The sequence below is a fragment of the Rattus norvegicus genome, chromosome 8 (genome assembly GCF_036323735.1).
Source record: "Rattus norvegicus strain BN/NHsdMcwi chromosome 8, GRCr8, whole genome shotgun sequence".
NCBI lineage: Eukaryota > Metazoa > Chordata > Mammalia > Rodentia > Muridae > Rattus > Rattus norvegicus.
The window spans coordinates 119,745,061-119,763,218 of NC_086026.1; the positions used below are offsets into that span (position 1 = coordinate 119,745,061).

The 18,158-nt window shown below is 55.9% G+C and overlaps 1 protein-coding gene across 8 annotated transcripts; it reads left to right on the top strand.

The window, feature by feature from the left end:
• Window positions 1-1,437: 1,437 nt before the first annotated feature.
• Als2cl (ALS2 C-terminal like) lies at window positions 1,438-17,764 on the top strand. Of its 8 annotated transcripts, XM_039082651.2 has the most exons (26): window positions 1,438-1,508; window positions 1,793-1,921; window positions 2,612-2,810; window positions 3,137-3,202; window positions 3,501-3,666; window positions 4,127-4,258; window positions 4,877-4,996; window positions 6,123-6,181; window positions 6,322-6,388; window positions 6,748-6,944; window positions 7,346-7,411; window positions 7,758-7,856; window positions 7,950-8,111; window positions 8,517-8,628; window positions 9,553-9,630; window positions 10,267-10,397; window positions 11,428-11,601; window positions 11,711-11,807; window positions 11,991-12,148; window positions 12,678-12,743; window positions 13,123-13,296; window positions 14,064-14,106; window positions 14,870-14,931; window positions 15,026-15,175; window positions 15,387-15,483; window positions 15,838-17,764. In XM_039082651.2, exons 2-26 carry the CDS (start codon window positions 1,819-1,821, stop codon window positions 15,916-15,918), a joined length of 2,859 nt encoding a protein of 952 aa, XP_038938579.1. In that variant the 5' UTR covers window positions 1,438-1,508; window positions 1,793-1,818; the 3' UTR covers window positions 15,919-17,764. The 8 variants fall into 8 exon arrangements, 6 of the variants coding, with proteins under 6 accessions (XP_038938579.1, XP_038938587.1, XP_038938589.1 ...); XR_005488472.2 differs by lacking the exons at window positions 1,438-1,508; window positions 15,838-17,764 and having other exon boundaries at window positions 1,799-1,921; window positions 15,006-15,175; XM_039082659.2 differs by lacking the exons at window positions 1,438-1,508; window positions 12,678-12,743; window positions 13,123-13,296; ... (3 more) ...; window positions 15,387-15,483; window positions 15,838-17,764 and adding an exon at window positions 12,439-12,669 and having other exon boundaries at window positions 1,799-1,921.
• Window positions 17,765-18,158: the final 394 nt, after the last annotated feature.

Genomic DNA, 18,158 nt, shown 5'->3' on the forward strand with positions numbered 1-18,158 from the left:
AGTGATAGACTTTCCATTCTGTCAATGTCTGGAAACACTGTTGAGGGTCAGGGAGGTCCAGGTCACTCGACCCACCTCAATCCCTCAGCTGGGCTCTCATGGTCTGCCCTCCCCACCGAGCGCGCGCGCGCGCACGCGTGTGTGTGTGTGTGTGTGTGTGTGTGTGTGTGTGTGTGTGTTTGAGGGATTGGGAGGCACTACTTTTACTGCCTGCAAAGATGGCTGCTGCTGGGCATCTAGCAGTTTCCTTTTCCTGCCTCTCCTCTCCAGCAGCAGGAAAAGGTGGGGCAGGAATGTCTGGGCCAGAGTTCTGAGCTTCCCGCCCTACTCTGTTTTGGAGCCAATTCTCTTGGAGTCCTAGGTTCTGCCCGGGATCTGTGATGCTCCTGTGGCATCTGGGGTGCCTTCAGGAAGACTGAGCCCCCCCATAACATTTCCTGGGGTCCACCTGATGTCATCTGCCCATCGTTGGCCACCCTGGTGCCATCTGACCCACCCCCGGCTGCTAATTTCAAAAGTTTTCAGAGTGTCAGGACAAAGTGGAGGGAAGACACTTTGACCCCACCCTGAGGCGTCTCTCCAGTCAGGCCATTTGCATAGATGAATGAACGTCCTTGCCAAGTGAAGACAGCAAGGGGGCTAGCTAGCTTCAGGAGGCTTTGGCTGAGCAGGGCCACAGATAGCCCAACTGTTGGACAGGCTCAAACATACTTCCTCACTTCCCCTGCCTCACGTCAGGACGCCGCACTGCTGCTTGCCTAGACGGTCCCTCAGTTAGGGCAGAACATTTCAAAGTTCTAGCCGATCTACCTGCCTACCCCAGTGACTGTGAGTGGGACCCAGCCAGGCGGCTAATCTGGTTGAGGGAGGTAGACATGTGGGGCTGGGCCCCTGTCCAGGCTGAGGTTTCTCATTGCCTGGCCCCATCTGTCACCTGTCACCAGGTTTGCCTTGCTGAGTCTGACGTTTGATCTGCAGTTACCTCGTTCTGAAACTCTCCACGATCTTCAGGGTTGACTGAGGCAAAGTCAAGCTCGTCTGCTGGCCAATGAAGGTGGGCCATTCTCATGGGCTGGGCAGGCGCTCCAGTGAGCCTTTGCTTTTACGCCTGCCTCCACACTACTAAGCTGTTTTCTCCTTGCTCTTTTCCCTCCCTCCCCTCCTCCCTCTCTTTTCCCCTTCCTTTCTGACAAGGTCACAGTCTTAGCCCAGGCTGCCCTCAAATCCATAGCAAAATCCTGCTGACTCTGCCTCCCCAGGGCAGGGTGTGCCCCACTACTCTCTACGAGTCTCTAGTCTCTCTCCCTTCTGTGGCTTCATCCGGAGGCCTCCAGAGTGCTGTAGTATCAGATCCCTCCTGGCTTACTGAGCTCTATTCAGTGACAAGGACCCTGAACCTGGATATCAGAGTATCGTTGAGGTCTTCTGACAGCATGCCTGTCCCTTCCCCCAAAGATCACAGAGTGGAGGCCTTCAGTGGAAAGATGGCCAGAACAAAGACCGACTAGGTAGTTATCCCCCTGGGTGCCCGGATTCAAGGAGTGTCTGAGCAGGCCAAAACCGAGCTGGAAGAGCTCATACTTTTGGGTGGGAAGGGATGCTTCTCTTGGTAGTTTTCAGCTCTTTTATTCCTCCCCAGGGCCCCGTCAGGGAGAATAGATCTCTCTGTGAGAAGCTAGGCTACTCACTGACTCTGATATGGGTGGTGACAGGTCTTACCTCTGGGAATTGGGGAGGATATCTGTGCCGCTGTCACGTTCTCTGGGTTGTGACCTGTGTCCTTCCTACCCAGTAGGCCGAGCGTCTCACACCCTGGCTATGTGTAGCTCTGAGGAGACAGACCTGCTTCGGCTGGAGGAGGTCTTCTCAACCACTCTTGCTCGAACCATCAGTCTCATCCTGCAGCCTCTGCTCTTAGCTGGTGAGTTTAGGCCCCCGGTGGAGAAGGGAGGGGGGCCCAGGAGTGGCCCCCGGGGATGAGATTTCTCTCTTGTTAGACATTCTGAGACAGCCTTCTCAAACTCAAGTGGAAGTGCTGGCACTTGATGCTGCCATCTTTTGATGGAGCTGATGCCTTGGCCACCAGGTCATGGCTGTTACCTTCCCAAATGGCCCCTGAGGACCACAGGCCTACATATCCACTTGCCTCACTCCCTGTTCCCACGAAGGGCTCCTTGTGATGCTTTGGAAAGCCCTGATTAGAAGGCAGGACACGTAAGGGGTCTTCCTTGTAATGTGACCTTGGGCAGGTGCTTTCCTCTCTCACAGCCTGTCTGTGTATCTCTGAGGTGGCTGGAGGTGACCTCGAGGGCTCCACATTCTGCATCTGGTTCTAAAGAGAAGAGGCAGAGACTCAGGGGAGCTAGGAGTCTTGGTTCCCCAAAATGATTAGGGTTGTCCTGTTAAGTAGGAGACACAGTCTAACCCTAACTACTCAGGGTCCAGACCTTTACCCCAGCATGCCCTGGCCCCAAGGAGCAATATGGGGTAAAATAATAATAATAATAATAATAATAATAATAATAATAACGATGGGTAATACCGTCCTGAGCAACTCAGCGCTACAGGCCCATGCATCGATGCCAGCTCAGGGCAGCTCTGCTTTCCACAGACCCGGAACCCTCAGATCCCTGTGGCAAAGAGTGCCTTCGGCTTCTGCAGCAGCTGCATGAGAGTGCCCAGCGGTTGTGGGATGTGACAGAGCAGAGCCTGCTTTCTCTGAGGCAGAGGCTATATCACCCACCTTCCATGAGTCTGGAGGCCGTCCTGTTACTGAACAATGCTGACTATGTCCTACAGGCCCACATGGAGTAAGACACCGCCCCCGCCCCGGCCCCGGGCAATCTGCTGCTGGGCCACAGTGCCACATCTGCCATTTGGTCCTGAGGGTCAGCTGGAGTGGGTCTCCTAGGGACTAGGGTGTTGGCTTGACAGCAGGCTTAGAGGCTCAGATCTGGACCGGGCCTATGAGATACAACTGTGGGTCACAGCTAGAGGAGCGTCAAGCAATTACCTGGACCATCAGGATTCTGGCTGCTCAATGGGTGGGGTCTGGGACCCCCCTCCACCCCGAGAGGGCAGGGATTGAGTGTGAGTTGGGAGCTGGACTTCCAAGGTGATCCTGGGTCGCTCATAGGTACATCAAATCCTATACTGACTGCCTGGTGGTGCAAGCCTTTCAGAAGGTCTCCAAGAAAAGGAGGTGAGCTTGGGGCTACCACAGTAGCCCCCTGTGAGGGTGTTGAGTGTCAGGGTTAAAGTTGGGGAAGCCCACCCCAAAGCACCCACCACTTGGGTGTCTGTAGTTAGGGTCCCTATCTCCTCTGAGATGAGGGTACAAAGCCCCCCAGGAAGAGAGCTAATTGTTTTGCTGGGCCAATGGGGTTCAGGGTTGGTGTCCCTGGATCTGGGAGCCGGGAGAGAAGTTACAACCAGGGATGGTACAGGTGGACGTGGGCTTGGAACAGGGGGAGGTAGTATGTGGCCCTTCCTAACCGCAGTGAGTTCTGGAGAAGTCAGCGCAAGGCCCTGCGGCAGCTGCTGTCCTCCGGGAGCTCTGAGGGCTCCGTGGGCACCACGCTGTGCCAGGCCCTCCGCCAGCCACTCGCCCACCACGTGCAGAAATACGTGCTCCTCCTTCTGAGCCTCAGGGACACCCTTGACGAGGTGGGTACCAAAAGCAATCCAAGGACGGAGGTGTGGGGAAGAGGAGGAAAAGGGCTCAGGCTCGGGACCAAGTTAAGTCCTAGGGAGGGGCCTGAGAGAGGGTAGCCCTTCCCTGGGGAGTGGTTCTGAGGCCATGAATCTGCCCTGGGGAATCTTGGGCACATGGCTTTCCCTGGGTGGGACGGTTGACACCCAAAGTACAGACATAGAATTCTCTACTCAGTACGAGGACATGTGGCTCAGGGCCATGCTATGGAGTCACTGAAATATCCACCTGGAAGTGCCTTTGTGCCCACTTCCTGTCTGCAGAAGAGTTGTCAGGGAGAAGCGAGTGAGCCAAGCTGTGGCTTCCGTTTAGGCCTGACTGGCTGAGGCCAGGCTGGGGCTCTCATAACCCTCACCGGGATGGGGCTTGGTTCCAAGTATGTCAGATCCCCCCTCCTTCCCTGTCCTCCCGCAGCACCACCCAGCCCAGCAGCTGGTGATGCATGCAGTTACCCTGTTTGGAAACCTGCAGTCCTTCATGCAACAGGCCTTGGACCAAGCCATGGCCACACAGGCCCTGTGGCACAGCCTTAGCAGCCGGCTGAGGGTGAGTCTGGGGCATTGGGACAGTCGAGGAAGGGGCTGTTTTCCATATTGGATGTGAGGCCGTGCTGGGTGGTTTGAGCAACTCTATGCCTCAGTTTCCCCATTGGGAAGGAGGACTGGTGGCTGTCAAGTCACCCTTAGCCATCTGCTGGGTCAGCAGAACTGACTTTTCTGGCGGTACCACCAATTACACATGCCCGCCACTGTCTAGCACAGCATATAATGCCCCTGCAGGAAGGAAAGTCCCCAGAAGACATAGCAGGAGTAGAGCAGGTCAGAATAACCGTGGGTGACAGAGGGTATAGCATACTGGGTAATGGTATCAAGTACCTGCCGGCTGAGATGGGGCCAGTGTGGAGACCACCCAGGAAAGGACAGAGAAAGAAACTGAGCTGATCTTCTGGGCTAGATCAGGGTGACCCCTCCCCTCCCTGCCCCCTGCATCTTGGAGCATCAGTGAGAGACAGACTGACAGACAGACCTGGGTGATACTCCTGGCATGCTGGGATGGTCTCCGGGAGGTGTCTGGGGTACAAGAGAGAGAGAGAGAGGTGCAGCACTGACCAGCAGCCTCCAGTATAGGCACTGGAACTTCTTGTCTCCCTCTTTATCCCACCAGGATGTGCTCTGTACCCCGACTCACCGCCTCTTACAGGACAGCCAGGACATCCCTGTGGTGGTCACCCCACTGCGGGCTGAGCGCGTGCTGCTCTTTGATGATACCCTTGTCCTGCTGCAGGTTAGGAGAGGGTAACATGAGGTAGAGGATACAGGCCAAGGATGGTGGGTCAGGAGGAAGCCATAGTAGGCGTCAGAGTTTGTCCCAGAGCCAGTGACCTTGGCCAAACTCACCTGGCACTTGCAGTGCTCCCAGCACTGTCTCCCCTGCCTCAGCCTGTCAGCCTGGCTTGGGGTTTGCTCTGACCATTTCTGTAGCCTCCTCTCCTGCGGTTGCAGCTTGTCTGCTAGAGGTGTTTCTAGCCCTTCCCTGCTTGTCTGAGTTCCTTTTCTTGTTGCTGCCACAAAACAACAACTTGAGGAAGGGAGGGAGGGGGGAGGAGGAAGGGAGAGAAGGGAGGGAGGGGAGAGGGAATAAGAGAGGGAGGGAGAGGGAAAGGGAAGGAGAGGGAGATGGAGAAGGAAAAAGGAGGGAGGGAAAAGGGAGGGAGGGGAGAGGGAATAAGGGAGAGGGAAGAAGAGAGAAGCAGATGGAGAAGAGGGAAGGAGGGAGGGAGGAGGGGAGGGGAAGAGGGAGGAAGGGGAGAGGAAAGAGGGTGAGAGGGAAGAAGGGCAAAGGGAGGGATGGGGAGAGGGAGAGAGAGTTTGTTTTAGCCTGGGCCTTTACTCTGTTTCTATGGGACTCACTTGTCTCTCTGCCATGACCTATAAACTCCTCCATTCTCAGGCTTGGCCTTGAGACCCTTCCACTTCCAGGTCAAGTGAGCAGCCTGCTTGGGCCCAGTGGGAGACATGATAGCATTCCAGAGAAAGGGCCTTCCCGTCAGAGTCAGAGGGCAAGCCCAGGAGGGCGTGGCGGCTGAGCAGCAGACGCTCAGAGCATGGAGAATGCGGAGGCAGGTGCATGAGCCTGCACATGTCAGGCTGAGCAGTGGGCCTCAGGCCCCAGGCCAGAGGAGCCTTGGAAGCTCGCAGCAGAGGCTGCCAGGGGCCAGCTGTGTTTCTAGAAAACCCTTTCACCCTCGCAGGGTGAGGGAGGCCTGTCTTGGTCCTAGGATGAGAAGAGGAGGAGGAGCTACAGCTAAAGGGGAACAGGACGCTGTGGAAGGACCACATATCTGGGAGGGTCCAGTGCAAGTGACTCTGTAAACACAGCTCCGGGCAACACCGTCCCCATCTTCTTCCAGGGCCACAATGTCCACACTTTCGACCTGAAGTTGGTGTGGGTGGACCCCAGCCAAGACAAGTGAGTGACTTTTCTGCAGGTGCCCTGGACTTCCCTCCCTGCGCCCTATGAAATCTGGTCACATCTCCAGGCCCCCCACATGAGCCCCACTTCCAACCCTGCACAGAAATGGGGCTCACTGATCCTCCCCGTCCACCTAGGTGTGTGCTCCACATCCTCACTCCTGAAGACGAGTTCTCCTTTTGCACCAGAGACCCCCAAGGCCAGGTGAATGCAGGAACAGGGAGGGCGGTCAAGTCAGAAGCCGGGGAGGGCAGAGTGCCAATCACACAGGCTCTGAAGTGGATCAGGGGTGCGCCTAGGCTTGGGTGTCAGGATGTTAGAGGAGCAGGAGTTTGTCCATCATTGTTTGGAGTGGAGGCCTGCTCCCACCCTCTTGCGCAGCCCTCTGGGCTGTCTAGTCCCTGGGCTACTTGAAGGATGTCAGTCAGGTCTGCTGCCATGACATAGGAGGGCATTGTGCTTGAGGACGGAGTTGAGGGGAAGGGACTAGGTCCCCTATGCGGCCTCTTTAGGACATACCTGCAGTGGCGATGACATGTTTCCTGCCTCCCCGTCCCCACCAGGTTGTCTGGCAGTGGAAGGTGACCCAGGCTGTGTGCCAGGCCCTATGTGGCAAGAAGGACTTCCCTGTGCTGGGATCAGGCCGGGAGCCATCTGTACCTCCCGAATGTCGCTGCCTGGCCTATACTTTCCACCGTGAGGGCAGGCTCTACCAGGCTACCTATGATGGCGAGTGGAGTCGAGCCAAGCCCCACGGCAAGTAAGTCACCGTTGCTTGCGATGGGGCTAAGCACTTCCAGCAGAAAGAAGGAGCTCACAAAAGACCCCATTGACTAGGGGTTTTCTCAAGCTTCACGTTGCGTTCTTCAACTCCTGTGGTTCAAGGGGAAAGAAGACTAAACGCTTCCAGGGCTCTCCCCGTGGGAAGGGGTTGACTGACGGTACCCCAGTGCTCCACAAGGCTGTCTGTTCAGCTGTGCCAGGAGATGGGAGCGCTTTCCGTGAGGTATCTCGGTGCTCTCCCGAGAGCTGGGTGAGCAGGAAGTCTAGTTGGAAGAAATTAGAGTAGAGGAAGGGAGGGTCTTCAAGAGGGCTATCTGGGGATGCAGCTCTCTGGGGATGGGACTGGTGACCTGATGTTGTGGACCTCCTGTGTCCCAGGGGAACCCTGAAGTGGCCAGACGGGCGGAACCACGTTGGGGATTTCTACCAGGGCCTGGAGCATGGGTAAGGCTGGTTGGGCGGGTGCTGGCAGGTAGGGCAACCAGAGGGGCTGTTACCCACTGGCTGCCCCAAATTCCCAAGCCTCAAACAGGGGTGGTCAGATGGCCCAGCTCCTCTCACAACATAGACACAGAAAGAGAACCTGGTGGGAAATAGGAACGTGGGCCTCTCGGCCTTCCCGTGGTGGGGGAGGGGTGTCCCGAGGACCTTTTGTAAGGGACTAGGGGACTGTGATATCCTTGGGGGACTCCTTGGAGACAGGAACAACTGGGTAACATTGGAGGGATGTGACTGGGTCATCTGATCAGGCAAATAGCCTGGATACTCACTTCCAACCCCACCCGACCAGCTTTGGCATCTGCCTGGTGCCCCAGGCCTCTGAGGACAAGTTTGACTGTTACAAGTGTCACTGGCGGGAAGGCAGGATGTGTGAGTACGGCATCTGTGAGTAAGTGACCTTTGGCCTGCTGGGGAAAGGTGTGGAGAGACGCGTCCTCTGGACTGAGCTCCTCAAGGTGGAACCGTTGGCGAATCTCCCCAGGTATGGCACTGACGAGGTGTACAAGGGCTATTTTCAGGCCGGTGTGCGGCATGGATTTGGCGTCCTCGACAGCGCCCCGCAGGCCCCCCAGCCCTTCAGGTACACGGGCCACTGGGAGAGAGGCCAGAGGAGCGGCTACGGCATCGAGGAGGACAGGGACAGGTGAGTGCTGGTAGAGAGAAGCCAGAGGTCCAGCGGGCTCAAGCCGCAGTCTCTCTGTCCCCTGTGCACCCCCCAGCTTTTTCATCTTGTTCTGTTCTGGACACCTGCCTGTATAGTGGCTAGTCCCTCCGTCTGTGCTTCCTGCTCCCTCTAGGGGGCGGCGCTTCCCTCCGTCTGTGCTTCCTGCTACCTCTAGGGGGCGGCGCTTCCCTCCGTCTGCTTCCTGTTACCTCTAGGGGGCGGCGCTTCCCTCCATCTGTGCTTCCTGCTACCTCTAGGGGGCTCCACCCGGCATCCCTTCTCCTACCATCTTCTGTTCTCTTCGGGCTTCATCATTTAGCGCCATCCATCTCCCTGACAGCCCAGCATCCAGAAGCCTCCTCTCTCACACTCCTCTTCCCTTAGGGGTGAGCGCTACATTGGCATGTGGCAGGCTGACCAGCGTCATGGCCCCGGGATCGTGGTCACCCAGGCAGGCGTCTGCTATCAGGGCACATTCCAAGGAGACAAGATGGCTGTGAGTGTGTACCCCCCGCTTTGGGCACTCTGTAGGTGAATGAAAGCCAAGCTGGGTGGATGACAAGGGATGTCCGGCTCTGCCACCATCTACTCTGACTTTGGCACCATCCCGGCTTCTAGCCTCGATTCCCCATTTTGCAACTCAAGTCAATGATTGGACACACATGAGCTAGGAAGAGCCAAGTGTGCCGTGGGACAGCCAGTGGCACTCATGGACCCCTCACTGGCCCTGGCTGAACCTTCACCATCTTCTGGAGTCCTCGAGTGACTCCTGTGATAGATGCCATTGTCCTTAGCATAAGAATGACACCTGTTTATGAATGGCAGACATCAGAGAACCTGCCCAACATCACAGCCACATCCAGCTGAGACTGAGATCAAACCCAGTCCGCCCAGCCTGGGCCTCCACCTCCTGCCTCCTACCTCTCTATGAGCCCAGTGGTGGGGCTCTGGGCAGCAGCTGTACCTGGTTTTACCGCTTGTTTGTTTAGACTCCAGTTTGTTCTGGAAAGAACCAAAGGAGACCTGAAAGAAAGGGGGGAGGGAAACGCAAAAAGAACCCCTCAGTGCAGAGTCAGGGACAAGTTGAACTTGAACTTGTCAATGAGCTTTCTGGCAGGTGCGGTAGTAAGGAAACTTGATCAGCCCTGAGGACCCAGGGCAGTGGCTGGGAAGTAGGGACAGCTGAAAGGAAGCCAGCACTTCCTGAGTAACCTGGGGCTTCCTGAAGAGGCTGCTGAGAATGAGCCAAGTCTGAGGGCTAACTTGGGAAAGCAAGGGATGGGGTTCACAGGACGAAACACTTCTGAGGAGGGCAGAGCCAGGGCTTGGGGGTTCTTGGCCCTGTGGGTCAGTGTCCACCCACCCTGGTTTTCTGTCCAATCTCATCTCCCTCTCCTCTGTTCTCTTCCTTCCTTTCCAGGGCCCAGGCATCCTGCTGTGTGAGGATGATTCTCTGTATGAAGGTACTTTCACGAGGGAGCTGACGCTCTTAGGAAAGGTGAGCGGGCTTCCACTTCTCACCCCACCCCTTAAGGTCAGGGTTCAAAGCCTAGATTGAAGGTAGAGGATGGGCAGCTGGAGGACCGGATGGGAGCTCCAAGGGGCTCCATGTCCATGTATGAAGCATGCAGTACTGACTTGACAGAGCAAGGTGACAAGGAACTGGAGGATTTGCCTCATGCCCAAAGGGCACAGTCTGGTTGTGTCTGCGCTGTGCCAGCCCCACCTGAGTCTTGGACGGCTGTCCCCAGGGTCACCATTCTTCCTACGTCCCCGACAGAGTTGACCTAGTAAAGGGTAGTTGTGTTCACGCTGGGCATTTGGAGACTTGAGGATAATTTCTGATGCAGAAGGACAGGCAGGTCTGGTGCCTTATGGGTACTCCTGAGTGCTATGAATTCAGCAACTCCACCCAGCGAGGAATTGCCCCTTCTAGATCCCTGGACCAAGCCACCTAGCCTCACAGCAGAGGTGGGTGAGGCTTCTAGAATATTCTAGCCCCTTGAATAGACAGGTGGGACACATGGTCAGAGGTTTCCATCTGACCCACTCAAACAGGCCCAGCATTGACATACTTGCCCGGACAGCTGGCTGGGCACACAGACATTTCTCCTCTCCTTCTCTCTGCCCTCAGGGCAAGGTCACCTTCCCCAATGGCTTCACCTTGGAGGGTTCTTTCTGCAGTGGGACAGATAAAGGACTGTACACACAGGGAGTGCTGGACACAACTGCCCTCCCGCCCAACCCAAGCAGTACACGCAAGAGGTGAGAGCCCAGCCTAATTGGCAGTGTGTGTGGTGTCTCTTCCCGCCCAAGGCCTTGGGCTCAGCAGGGGCCTTATTACCAGAGTTCCAGCCAGAGGCTATTGAGGTCTAGTGGTAGATGGATAGACTGCCATGCATAAACTGGAAGAAAAATAGGATTTGTGAGTCTCACTCTGACCCTGGTTTTAGGTTTTCTTTTTTCTTTTTTCTAGAAAGATCATGAATTGATCTTAGAGAGATAGACACCTAGATACAGAGTTATAGTGCCCCTTGGTCTGGTTCTGAGCTCCCTGGTAGCCAAGGAGAAGAAGAAAAGAAACTTGGTAAGCAAAATCACCCTGCTTCAAAGCAGTAGCTTGTGAGACAGATTATTTTCCTATAAGAACAGAACACCCCTTTCGAAAAGTCAGTTCAGGCGAATAACTCTTGTTGAGACTCTGGCTGTGTCGAAGGGGGAATTGCAGAAAACGGTCCCAGCCGCATTTCAGAGATTAGAGAGGGGTAGAGAGGACTCATCCACCTACTGTCCCTGTATGCTATGCTACTCCTCGCTGACAGCAGGAGCTGGGAGAGGAGAGTGGTCCCGGAGAGGTCTGTCCCAGCCTGGTGGGGTGCAGGTGTGGCACCCCTGTGAGGTGATAGCAAGGTGCTGTTCTCTTTGTGAGGTGTACAGTCGGGTCTCACTTGACTAGCTAGGCAGGATCAACCACAGGGAGGCTCTGAGAAAGCAGGAGAGAGGGAAAAGCAAGGAAATCCCAGACTTCTGGGCGGTGGTCTATCTTGATCCAAGACCTACCGTGTGGGTTCTGCCCTTTTCAGAACTGTGTACCTGTCTCTTCTCCACCTCAGAACACAACACCCCTCTCTCTCTGCCTTGTCTTCTCCTCTGCTTGCCTTGGAGGTCATCTGTCTGCGTTCTCTGACCTGCCCATTCCTGGGGCCAGGCTGGTCCCACCAACCCTCTTAGTGCTTCACGGAGGTTCCTGGCTCTGACTCCACCTTGTGCGTCTCTCACTGTTCCCCAATCACAGACAGCTGGGACTGGGTGCCTTCCCTGTGGAGAGCCGCTGGCAGGGAGTCTACAGCCCCTTCCGGGACTTCCTGCGTTTAGGCTGTCCTGGGGAACTGCAGGAAGCCCTCCTGGGCTTCCACGTGCAGAGCTCCAGGGAGCTACGCAAGTCCCAGGAGTACCTGTGTTGTGAGAGGTGAGCCTGACCCTCCTGATGTCCCTGCAGGTCAGAGAGGGTTTGGGAAGCTCCCGAGGATGGGTACTGACTCGGGGGTGGGTGAGGGACACTGTGCATGGTGCTCCAGGAGCCACCCCAAGGACTGTGTGGGCAGCATGGAAGATATCCTGAAGGAGCTGCTGCAGCACCGAAAGCCCAAGGCCCTGCAGCAGTACCTCAGGAAGGTGAGGGCCCAGGCTTGGGGAGGCCTCCTGTGTCTCACAGCGTGGTGCTAACTGGCGGGGACAGGCCTTTGGAGCTCCTGGTTCTCAGAGGGCGTCCGGTGCTCCTGTCCGGGAGGCTTGGTCTGGGCTCACTGTGCTCCAAACTCTGGCTCTAAGCATCCTTGTGGTCTCTCATGGATCCAGGCTCTGAGCAATTCCCGACACCCCCTGGGGAAGTTACTCCAAACCCTGATGCTGACCTTCCAGGCCACGTATTCGGGCATAGGGGCCAACAAACACCTGCAGGCAATGGCCCAGGAGGAGGTGAAGCAACACGCCCGGGAGCTTTGGGCTGCCTACAGGTGAGCCTGTACACAGGTTCCTGACCACTGTCTAGGGACTAGCCCAGGATTGCCCTTTCCAAGGCCTGGCTCTATCGGGCGCCTCTAACTCAGGTCTTGTTTGGTACAGGTCGGTCAGTGTGTCAGTGGTAGCCAGAGGTGTAAGAGATGACAACAAGGGCCTCCCTTAGCTCCTGGCCAGGGGCCGATCCCTATCTGGTCCCTGTCACACCCCTGACCCTATAGAAACCCTACGTTTGCTGTAGGCTGAGCGTGACCCTGGATTTCAAGCTCCATCTGTCCTGTCGCAGGTAGAACCTAGATCCCACGAATGTTACAGACAGGAGTGCCAGCACCGCCCAGCACTCACTATAGCTCCAGCCTTGGACTCCCAGTGGCAGGAGAGGCTAGACTCTGCAAGCATTCAGTCCATATCTAGCCAGCCAGTTCTGGAAGATGGGACCACCTGCCCTCGCTTTGGGAGGATGGAAGGATGGGGTCCTGTTTCCATGGGCAGCAGCCGTATCATGCCCATCTCGTTGGCTTGCAGAGGTCTGCTGAAGGTCGCCTTGCTGCGCCAGGGCCAGACCCTGGAAGAGGAGAGCATGGAGACAAGGTACCCCGCCTTCGTACCTGGGGCCTCCCTCTGGGTGGTAATGCTTCTTAGGAGAGCACTGGGCATGTATGCTGTTCACCAAGCATGGCGCATTAACCATTTATACAATGCAGTGACATACGACCTTGGTCCTGGGAGCCACCCAGGAGCAGGGCCACCACGCGCCCATCTCTGTTCTAAATGTGCCCTCACAGCCTCACGCTTGAGTTGCACAGAGAGGGGTGCAGTTGTCAGAGGCCTCCGCCTTCCTGTGCACCCCGAGACTGAGGTGTAGGGGAGATGGGTCTAAGTCACACAGAGCAGGAGTCAGCTGTCCCCCGGGTCAGGCTCCAGCAGCGGTGGCCCTGACAGCAGCTTCCCTCCCATCCCGGCCTCTCAGGGACCTTCAGGTGCACGGGTTGCTGTTGCCCCTCCTCCTACCCAGCTTCTACTCGGAGCTCTTCACATTGTATCTGCTTCTCCACGAGAGAGAGGACGGGCTGTACAGCCGGGGCATCGCCAACCTCAGCCTGTTCCCCGACACCAAGCTCCTGGAGTTCCTGGATGTGCAGAAGTAAGCTTGTCCCTGCCGGCTTAGCTAAGGGCTCTTGGGGGGAGGCCACTGCAGAGGCTCTACCCAACCAACACCACAGAACCCTGGGGAGGTGGCTGGGTCTGGGTGCTCAAGCATCTCGCCAAGGAAGACACCTTTGTTTTTCCCCTCTGACTTTGCCTGAGCTCCGCACCAGCCACCCCAGCTTCCACTGTCCCCCCACCTCCCAGAGAGAGTCGGCCTTTCCTGTCCCTTAGTTCCCACAGTGCTCTTAGAGCCCCTCCTGGCTTGGTGTTCTACTCTGAATGCCGGCCAGCATTGACTGGGCCTGCCTCCAGATCCACCATTGGACTTGGACTGAGAGTCGGGGGGGGGGGGCGGGGGTCTCCAAGGGGAAACTGAGGGCTGCTCTGGGAGCAGGCCAGACAGGTGTTTGCCATAATCTAGTGCCCGCCTTGCTGCCCTCCTCCACCCCCACCCCCTCTAACACATCCTTTTTCCTTAGTGCCCTCAGAACCATGCATTTCACAAGTGCTTGATTGTCCCAGCTGGGCTCTCAGCCGGCCCCATTCTCCTCCAGAGCCCAGCGTTCCTTTGTCACACAGCAGTAGAAGATTTCCTTCAGGACCCAGTGGTTTCCCGGCCTTAGGCTGTGTGTATACACCCAAAAATACCACAGTGACCCCATTCCCTTCCCCTTGCTCATGCTTAGCCCTTCCTGGGGAGGACACAGAAACAGGTCCTCTGAGCACAGACTAGTAAAGCATCCCTCATGTCTCCAATTTCAGGCATCTGTGGCCCCTCAAGGACCTCAGGCTAACAAGCAATCAGGTGAGAGGGCTGTGTTCTGCTTGCCTGGGAGGTGGGGCCTGTGGTCCTGGGGGGAGGGGCCTGTGGTCCTAGATGGAGGAGGGGCCTGTGGTCCTGGAGATTCTGAGTCCCGACTGCCTGGGGAGAGACTGGAGTGGGAGGAGAGACTCCAGGCTTCCTTCCGGTCTCATGTAGCTCCCACGTGATCAGGCTCAACCACAGGTGCTCTTCTTCTCCTGTCTGTGGCAGTGGGTCGGCTACATGAGCTTTGAGTCTCAGTTTTCTCCTGTGTAAAAAGCCATACCGGACAGCCATGGTTAAGGGCACATGAGTCTACCCACGGTCTCCAGAGCATCTGGATCCTCCTAGGGAGACAGATTCTTGTCCACCCCCACAGCATTTTGCAATGCTAGGCAAAAATTCTACCACTGAGCCCATTAACCTTAATCCTAACCCATCCCCATCTTACCCTATAACCCGTAGAGTCAGAAAGCAGGAAGTCAACTTGGGAACATGGCTTTCAGGAAGCCCTTGCGTCTGGCGACCATTGATAATAGCTTGTGGGATTGAGTGTCACCAAATGATCTGTCCCTCTTGGTCCTCTCAACCCCTTGATCCTAGTTCCTCCATGAAGCACACAGAGGAGCTGTGGGATTTTCCTGGGTCACTTAGCCACCGGGGCAGGAGTGTAATTAATTCAGTTATGGCGCAGGTGTGAGTGGCAAGGGACCCTGAGGACCAAAGGATGTCAGTCTGGTTCTCTGTTTGCTTCTCACCTTTACAGAGATACTCTCTAGTCCGGGACAAGTGTTTCCTGTCGGCCACTGAATGTCTGCAGAAGATCATGTGAGTGTTTGCCCTAGTCAGGGAGGGGAGCTCATCTTCCTCCTGCTAAGACTGAGCCCTGAGGCCTTGACCAGGGGTCGCACCTTGCTTACAGCACCACAGTGGACCCTCGGGAGAAGCTGGAGGTGCTTGAGAAGACCTATGGGGAAATTGAGGCCACCGTGTCACGGGTGCTAGGCCGGGAATACAAACTGCCCATGGATGACCTGTTACCACTGCTTATCTACGTGGTGTCCCGAGCTCGGTGAGTGAGGACTGGGGACGCTGTCTACACCAAACACAGGACAGAGAGGGAGTCCAGGCCCAGAAAGGAGCCGGTCTCGTGGGAGCTTGGGACACCACTGGGGTCATTTCAGAGCTGTCTAGCTCTCTATGTGGGGGCTGCTGCCCCAGATGTGGGGTGTCTGTCCACGACCTCCTCCTTCTCTCCATTGCTGCCATGGTACTTTCTCTAGAATTCAGCATCTGGGAGCTGAGATCCACCTGATCCGAGACATGATGGACCCCATCCACACAGGTGGCCTCCATGACTTCCTGCTTACAGCTTTAGAGGTGAGGGACCGGGGCTATGAGCCCAAGAGAATTCCTTCCCTGTCCCAGACACCATAGTGGAAAGAGCTCAAATCCCCGCCTTGTGTGTCTCCATGGCAAGGGTCCTCACAGGGCTGGTGCTTTTCACAGAGCAAGTGAGCCTCACAGCCCCTCAGGCCACAGTTCCAAGCCGTGTGCAGAGGGAAGGCTGCTGGCCTACAGAGTGTGGCTGACAGCTGTTCCTAGCTGGGGCTGTGTGCACACGGGGAGGTGGAACAATGGCTTTCAGAGCCTAGAACCATGCATGCTGTTGGGAGCAGATCTACCAGCTGGTCCCACTCTTGTCTGTCTGTCTGTCTATCTGTCTCTCTCCAGTCCTGTTATGAGCACATCCAGAAGGAAGACATGAGGCTGCACCACCTGCCTGGCCACTGGGACGCAAGAGAACTCTGGTGACATGGCCACTGTGGACCAAGTGCGGTGCTAGGGGCCACATGCCCGCCGTGGACTTTGGTGAAACAAGCGCTGAACACCTGCTCCTGAACACCTGCTCCTGAACACCTGCTCCTGAACACCTGCTCCTAAACACCTGCTCCTGAACACCTGCTCCTGAACACCTGCTCCTGAACACCTGCTCCTCACTGCCTTGATGGAGGCAGGCTGTAGCGATGGTTCTCAAAGGAGATGGTGTTCTGCTTCCTACGGGGACACACCTAGCTGCCTCAGTGTGACCCCAGAGTTCATGGCTCTCCTTTGGCCTCTGGTCTGGGCTCTGGTAACCCTTTTCCCAGACTTAGCACCATCTCAGGTGAGGAGCCCTGGCTCCGCTTGACCTCAGCCCTTACTCTGCAGTCATCACTCTCGGGGCTGCATGATGGTCTCCACCGCTCTTCCAGTCCAGTTCACGGCAGCCCTTCCCCGAGATCTGGCTTCGTTCAGCTCTTTGGACTGAAATGGTCCCAAACTGCAGAAGGCTCTGTTTGCTCAGTTCTCTTTCCCGCAAGGGAACCTGTTTCCTCCTCCTCGACTGGGATTCAGGCTTAAGCCAGTCTCTCAGTAGGGCCTGTGGCAGAAACACCTCAGGTCCATGCCAAGCTGCCTCAGTTGCCTCAGGCAGGCTTTGCAAAGGCAAGGGGCGTAAACACCAGCAGCCATTCACCTGGCCTAGCTTGCCAGCAGACATACCTGAAACACTTTCTGACCTCTCTGTGGGAGAGACAGCCAGCATATCCAGAGCTTGCTACCACCCTGACTGACAAACATCTCTGGCTGGGGACCGTGAGTAAGTCTGGTTCCAGTCCTGAGCTCTGGGTCACTGTTCCTGGGTATGCCTCCCACCAATTCAGCCTGTGAAGGACTGAAAGAGATGCTGAGAAAAGTACACACTTAATAAGGTTGTGACAGGCCTGTGGGAACCTCAGGGAGGGGCACCTCCAGAGGCCCTCAGAAATCGTGAAGCCATGTATGAAGAGAGCTGGTGATTCTCCTGCACCGTCAAACCTTAGAAAAGCAAAAAAAGGCTTTCTCTGGCTGGGTCCACCAAATATTTTATCACAAATATAGGACCTGAACTCGAGTTCTACCAGAAACCCATGTCCCAAGAAGATCCTTAGAAGGGTTAAACTGACCAAGGCTCCTCCCTCAAAGACAGCCCTAAGTGCCTGTGACACAGTTCAGCTGTGACAAAACCCTGCCACCCACCTTCCTGCCCCCAACACTAACTGAACTTGGGCCTCTGGTCTTTGTGAGTCCACAGGGTTTCCAGAATGCCCTGGTGGGTTCCAGAAGCAGCCATGGCTGTAGCAGACCCCTCGGACACATGACGGGCATGCAGGAAGGAAGCTGACTGACAGCAGAAGAGAGTACCAGTCAGCCATCTGCATTTGGAGGCAGACGGGATGGGCTCACCTACAGTCAGTGCAAGGCCATCTTCTGTAGATGTCTAGCCTGGAACATCTCCTGATTTTCGACATGTGAGCCATGCAAGAGGGCAGTCTGAGGAGTTCATGGCTGTTATCATCAATTCCCCTAACTGCCTAGATCCAGTAGGTATGGCCAAGAAATAAGAGAATCAGCAGGCCAGATGTCACTCCACCCCACTTCCAGGCTTCCCAGAAGGTGGACCTGGAGTCAGGAGGCAAGACTGAGCTGAGAGACGGCTAGTCTCATACAGCTTTGCTGGGCCTTTTCACTCCCCCCTCCTGCCTCATGATGTTTTTTCTCTCTCTCCTTCTCTGGGGGATGGCCACAACTACAGTCTACATATTTATTCAGCATTTTTAATAAACCCATTTCATCTTTATGTGGGTGCATGTGTGCACATGTGAGTGTTGGCATGTGCATATTTTCTCATACAAAGGCAGTAGCTAACATCAGGTGTTGTCCTTGACTCTTCTCTACCTTATTCTTTTGAAGCAGTCTGTCCTCGAACCTGGGGCTCACTGATTTGCCTAGACTGGCTCACCAGCAAGCCAAAGGGATGCTCTTGTCTCTGCCTCCCCAGGTCTGTGACTGCAGCTATGCAGCTCTGTACCCAGCTTTGTGTTTGTGTGTTTGTGTGTGTGTGTGTGTGTGTGTGTGTGTGTGTGTGTGTGTAACAGCTTTAATCTCAGTCATTGCACAGTTCTTGGCACAGTAAGAAATGATCAACATGTTTTGTTCTGGGAATGGGGACAACAGTAGGGGGAATCACCTTC

Bases quoted from the DNA above. Each gene is read 5' to 3' on its own strand.
- Als2cl (XM_039082651.2), top strand. From the start codon at position 1,819: ATGTGTAGCTCTGAGGAGACAGACCTGCTTCGGCTGGAGGAGGTCTTC. The intron at 7,857-7,949 runs GTAAGTGACCTT...GAATCTCCCCAG, and splicing joins TGTGAGTACGGCATCTGTGA to GTATGGCACTGACGAGGTGT. The intron at 15,176-15,386 runs GTGAGTGAGGAC...TACTTTCTCTAG, and splicing joins TACGTGGTGTCCCGAGCTCG to AATTCAGCATCTGGGAGCTG.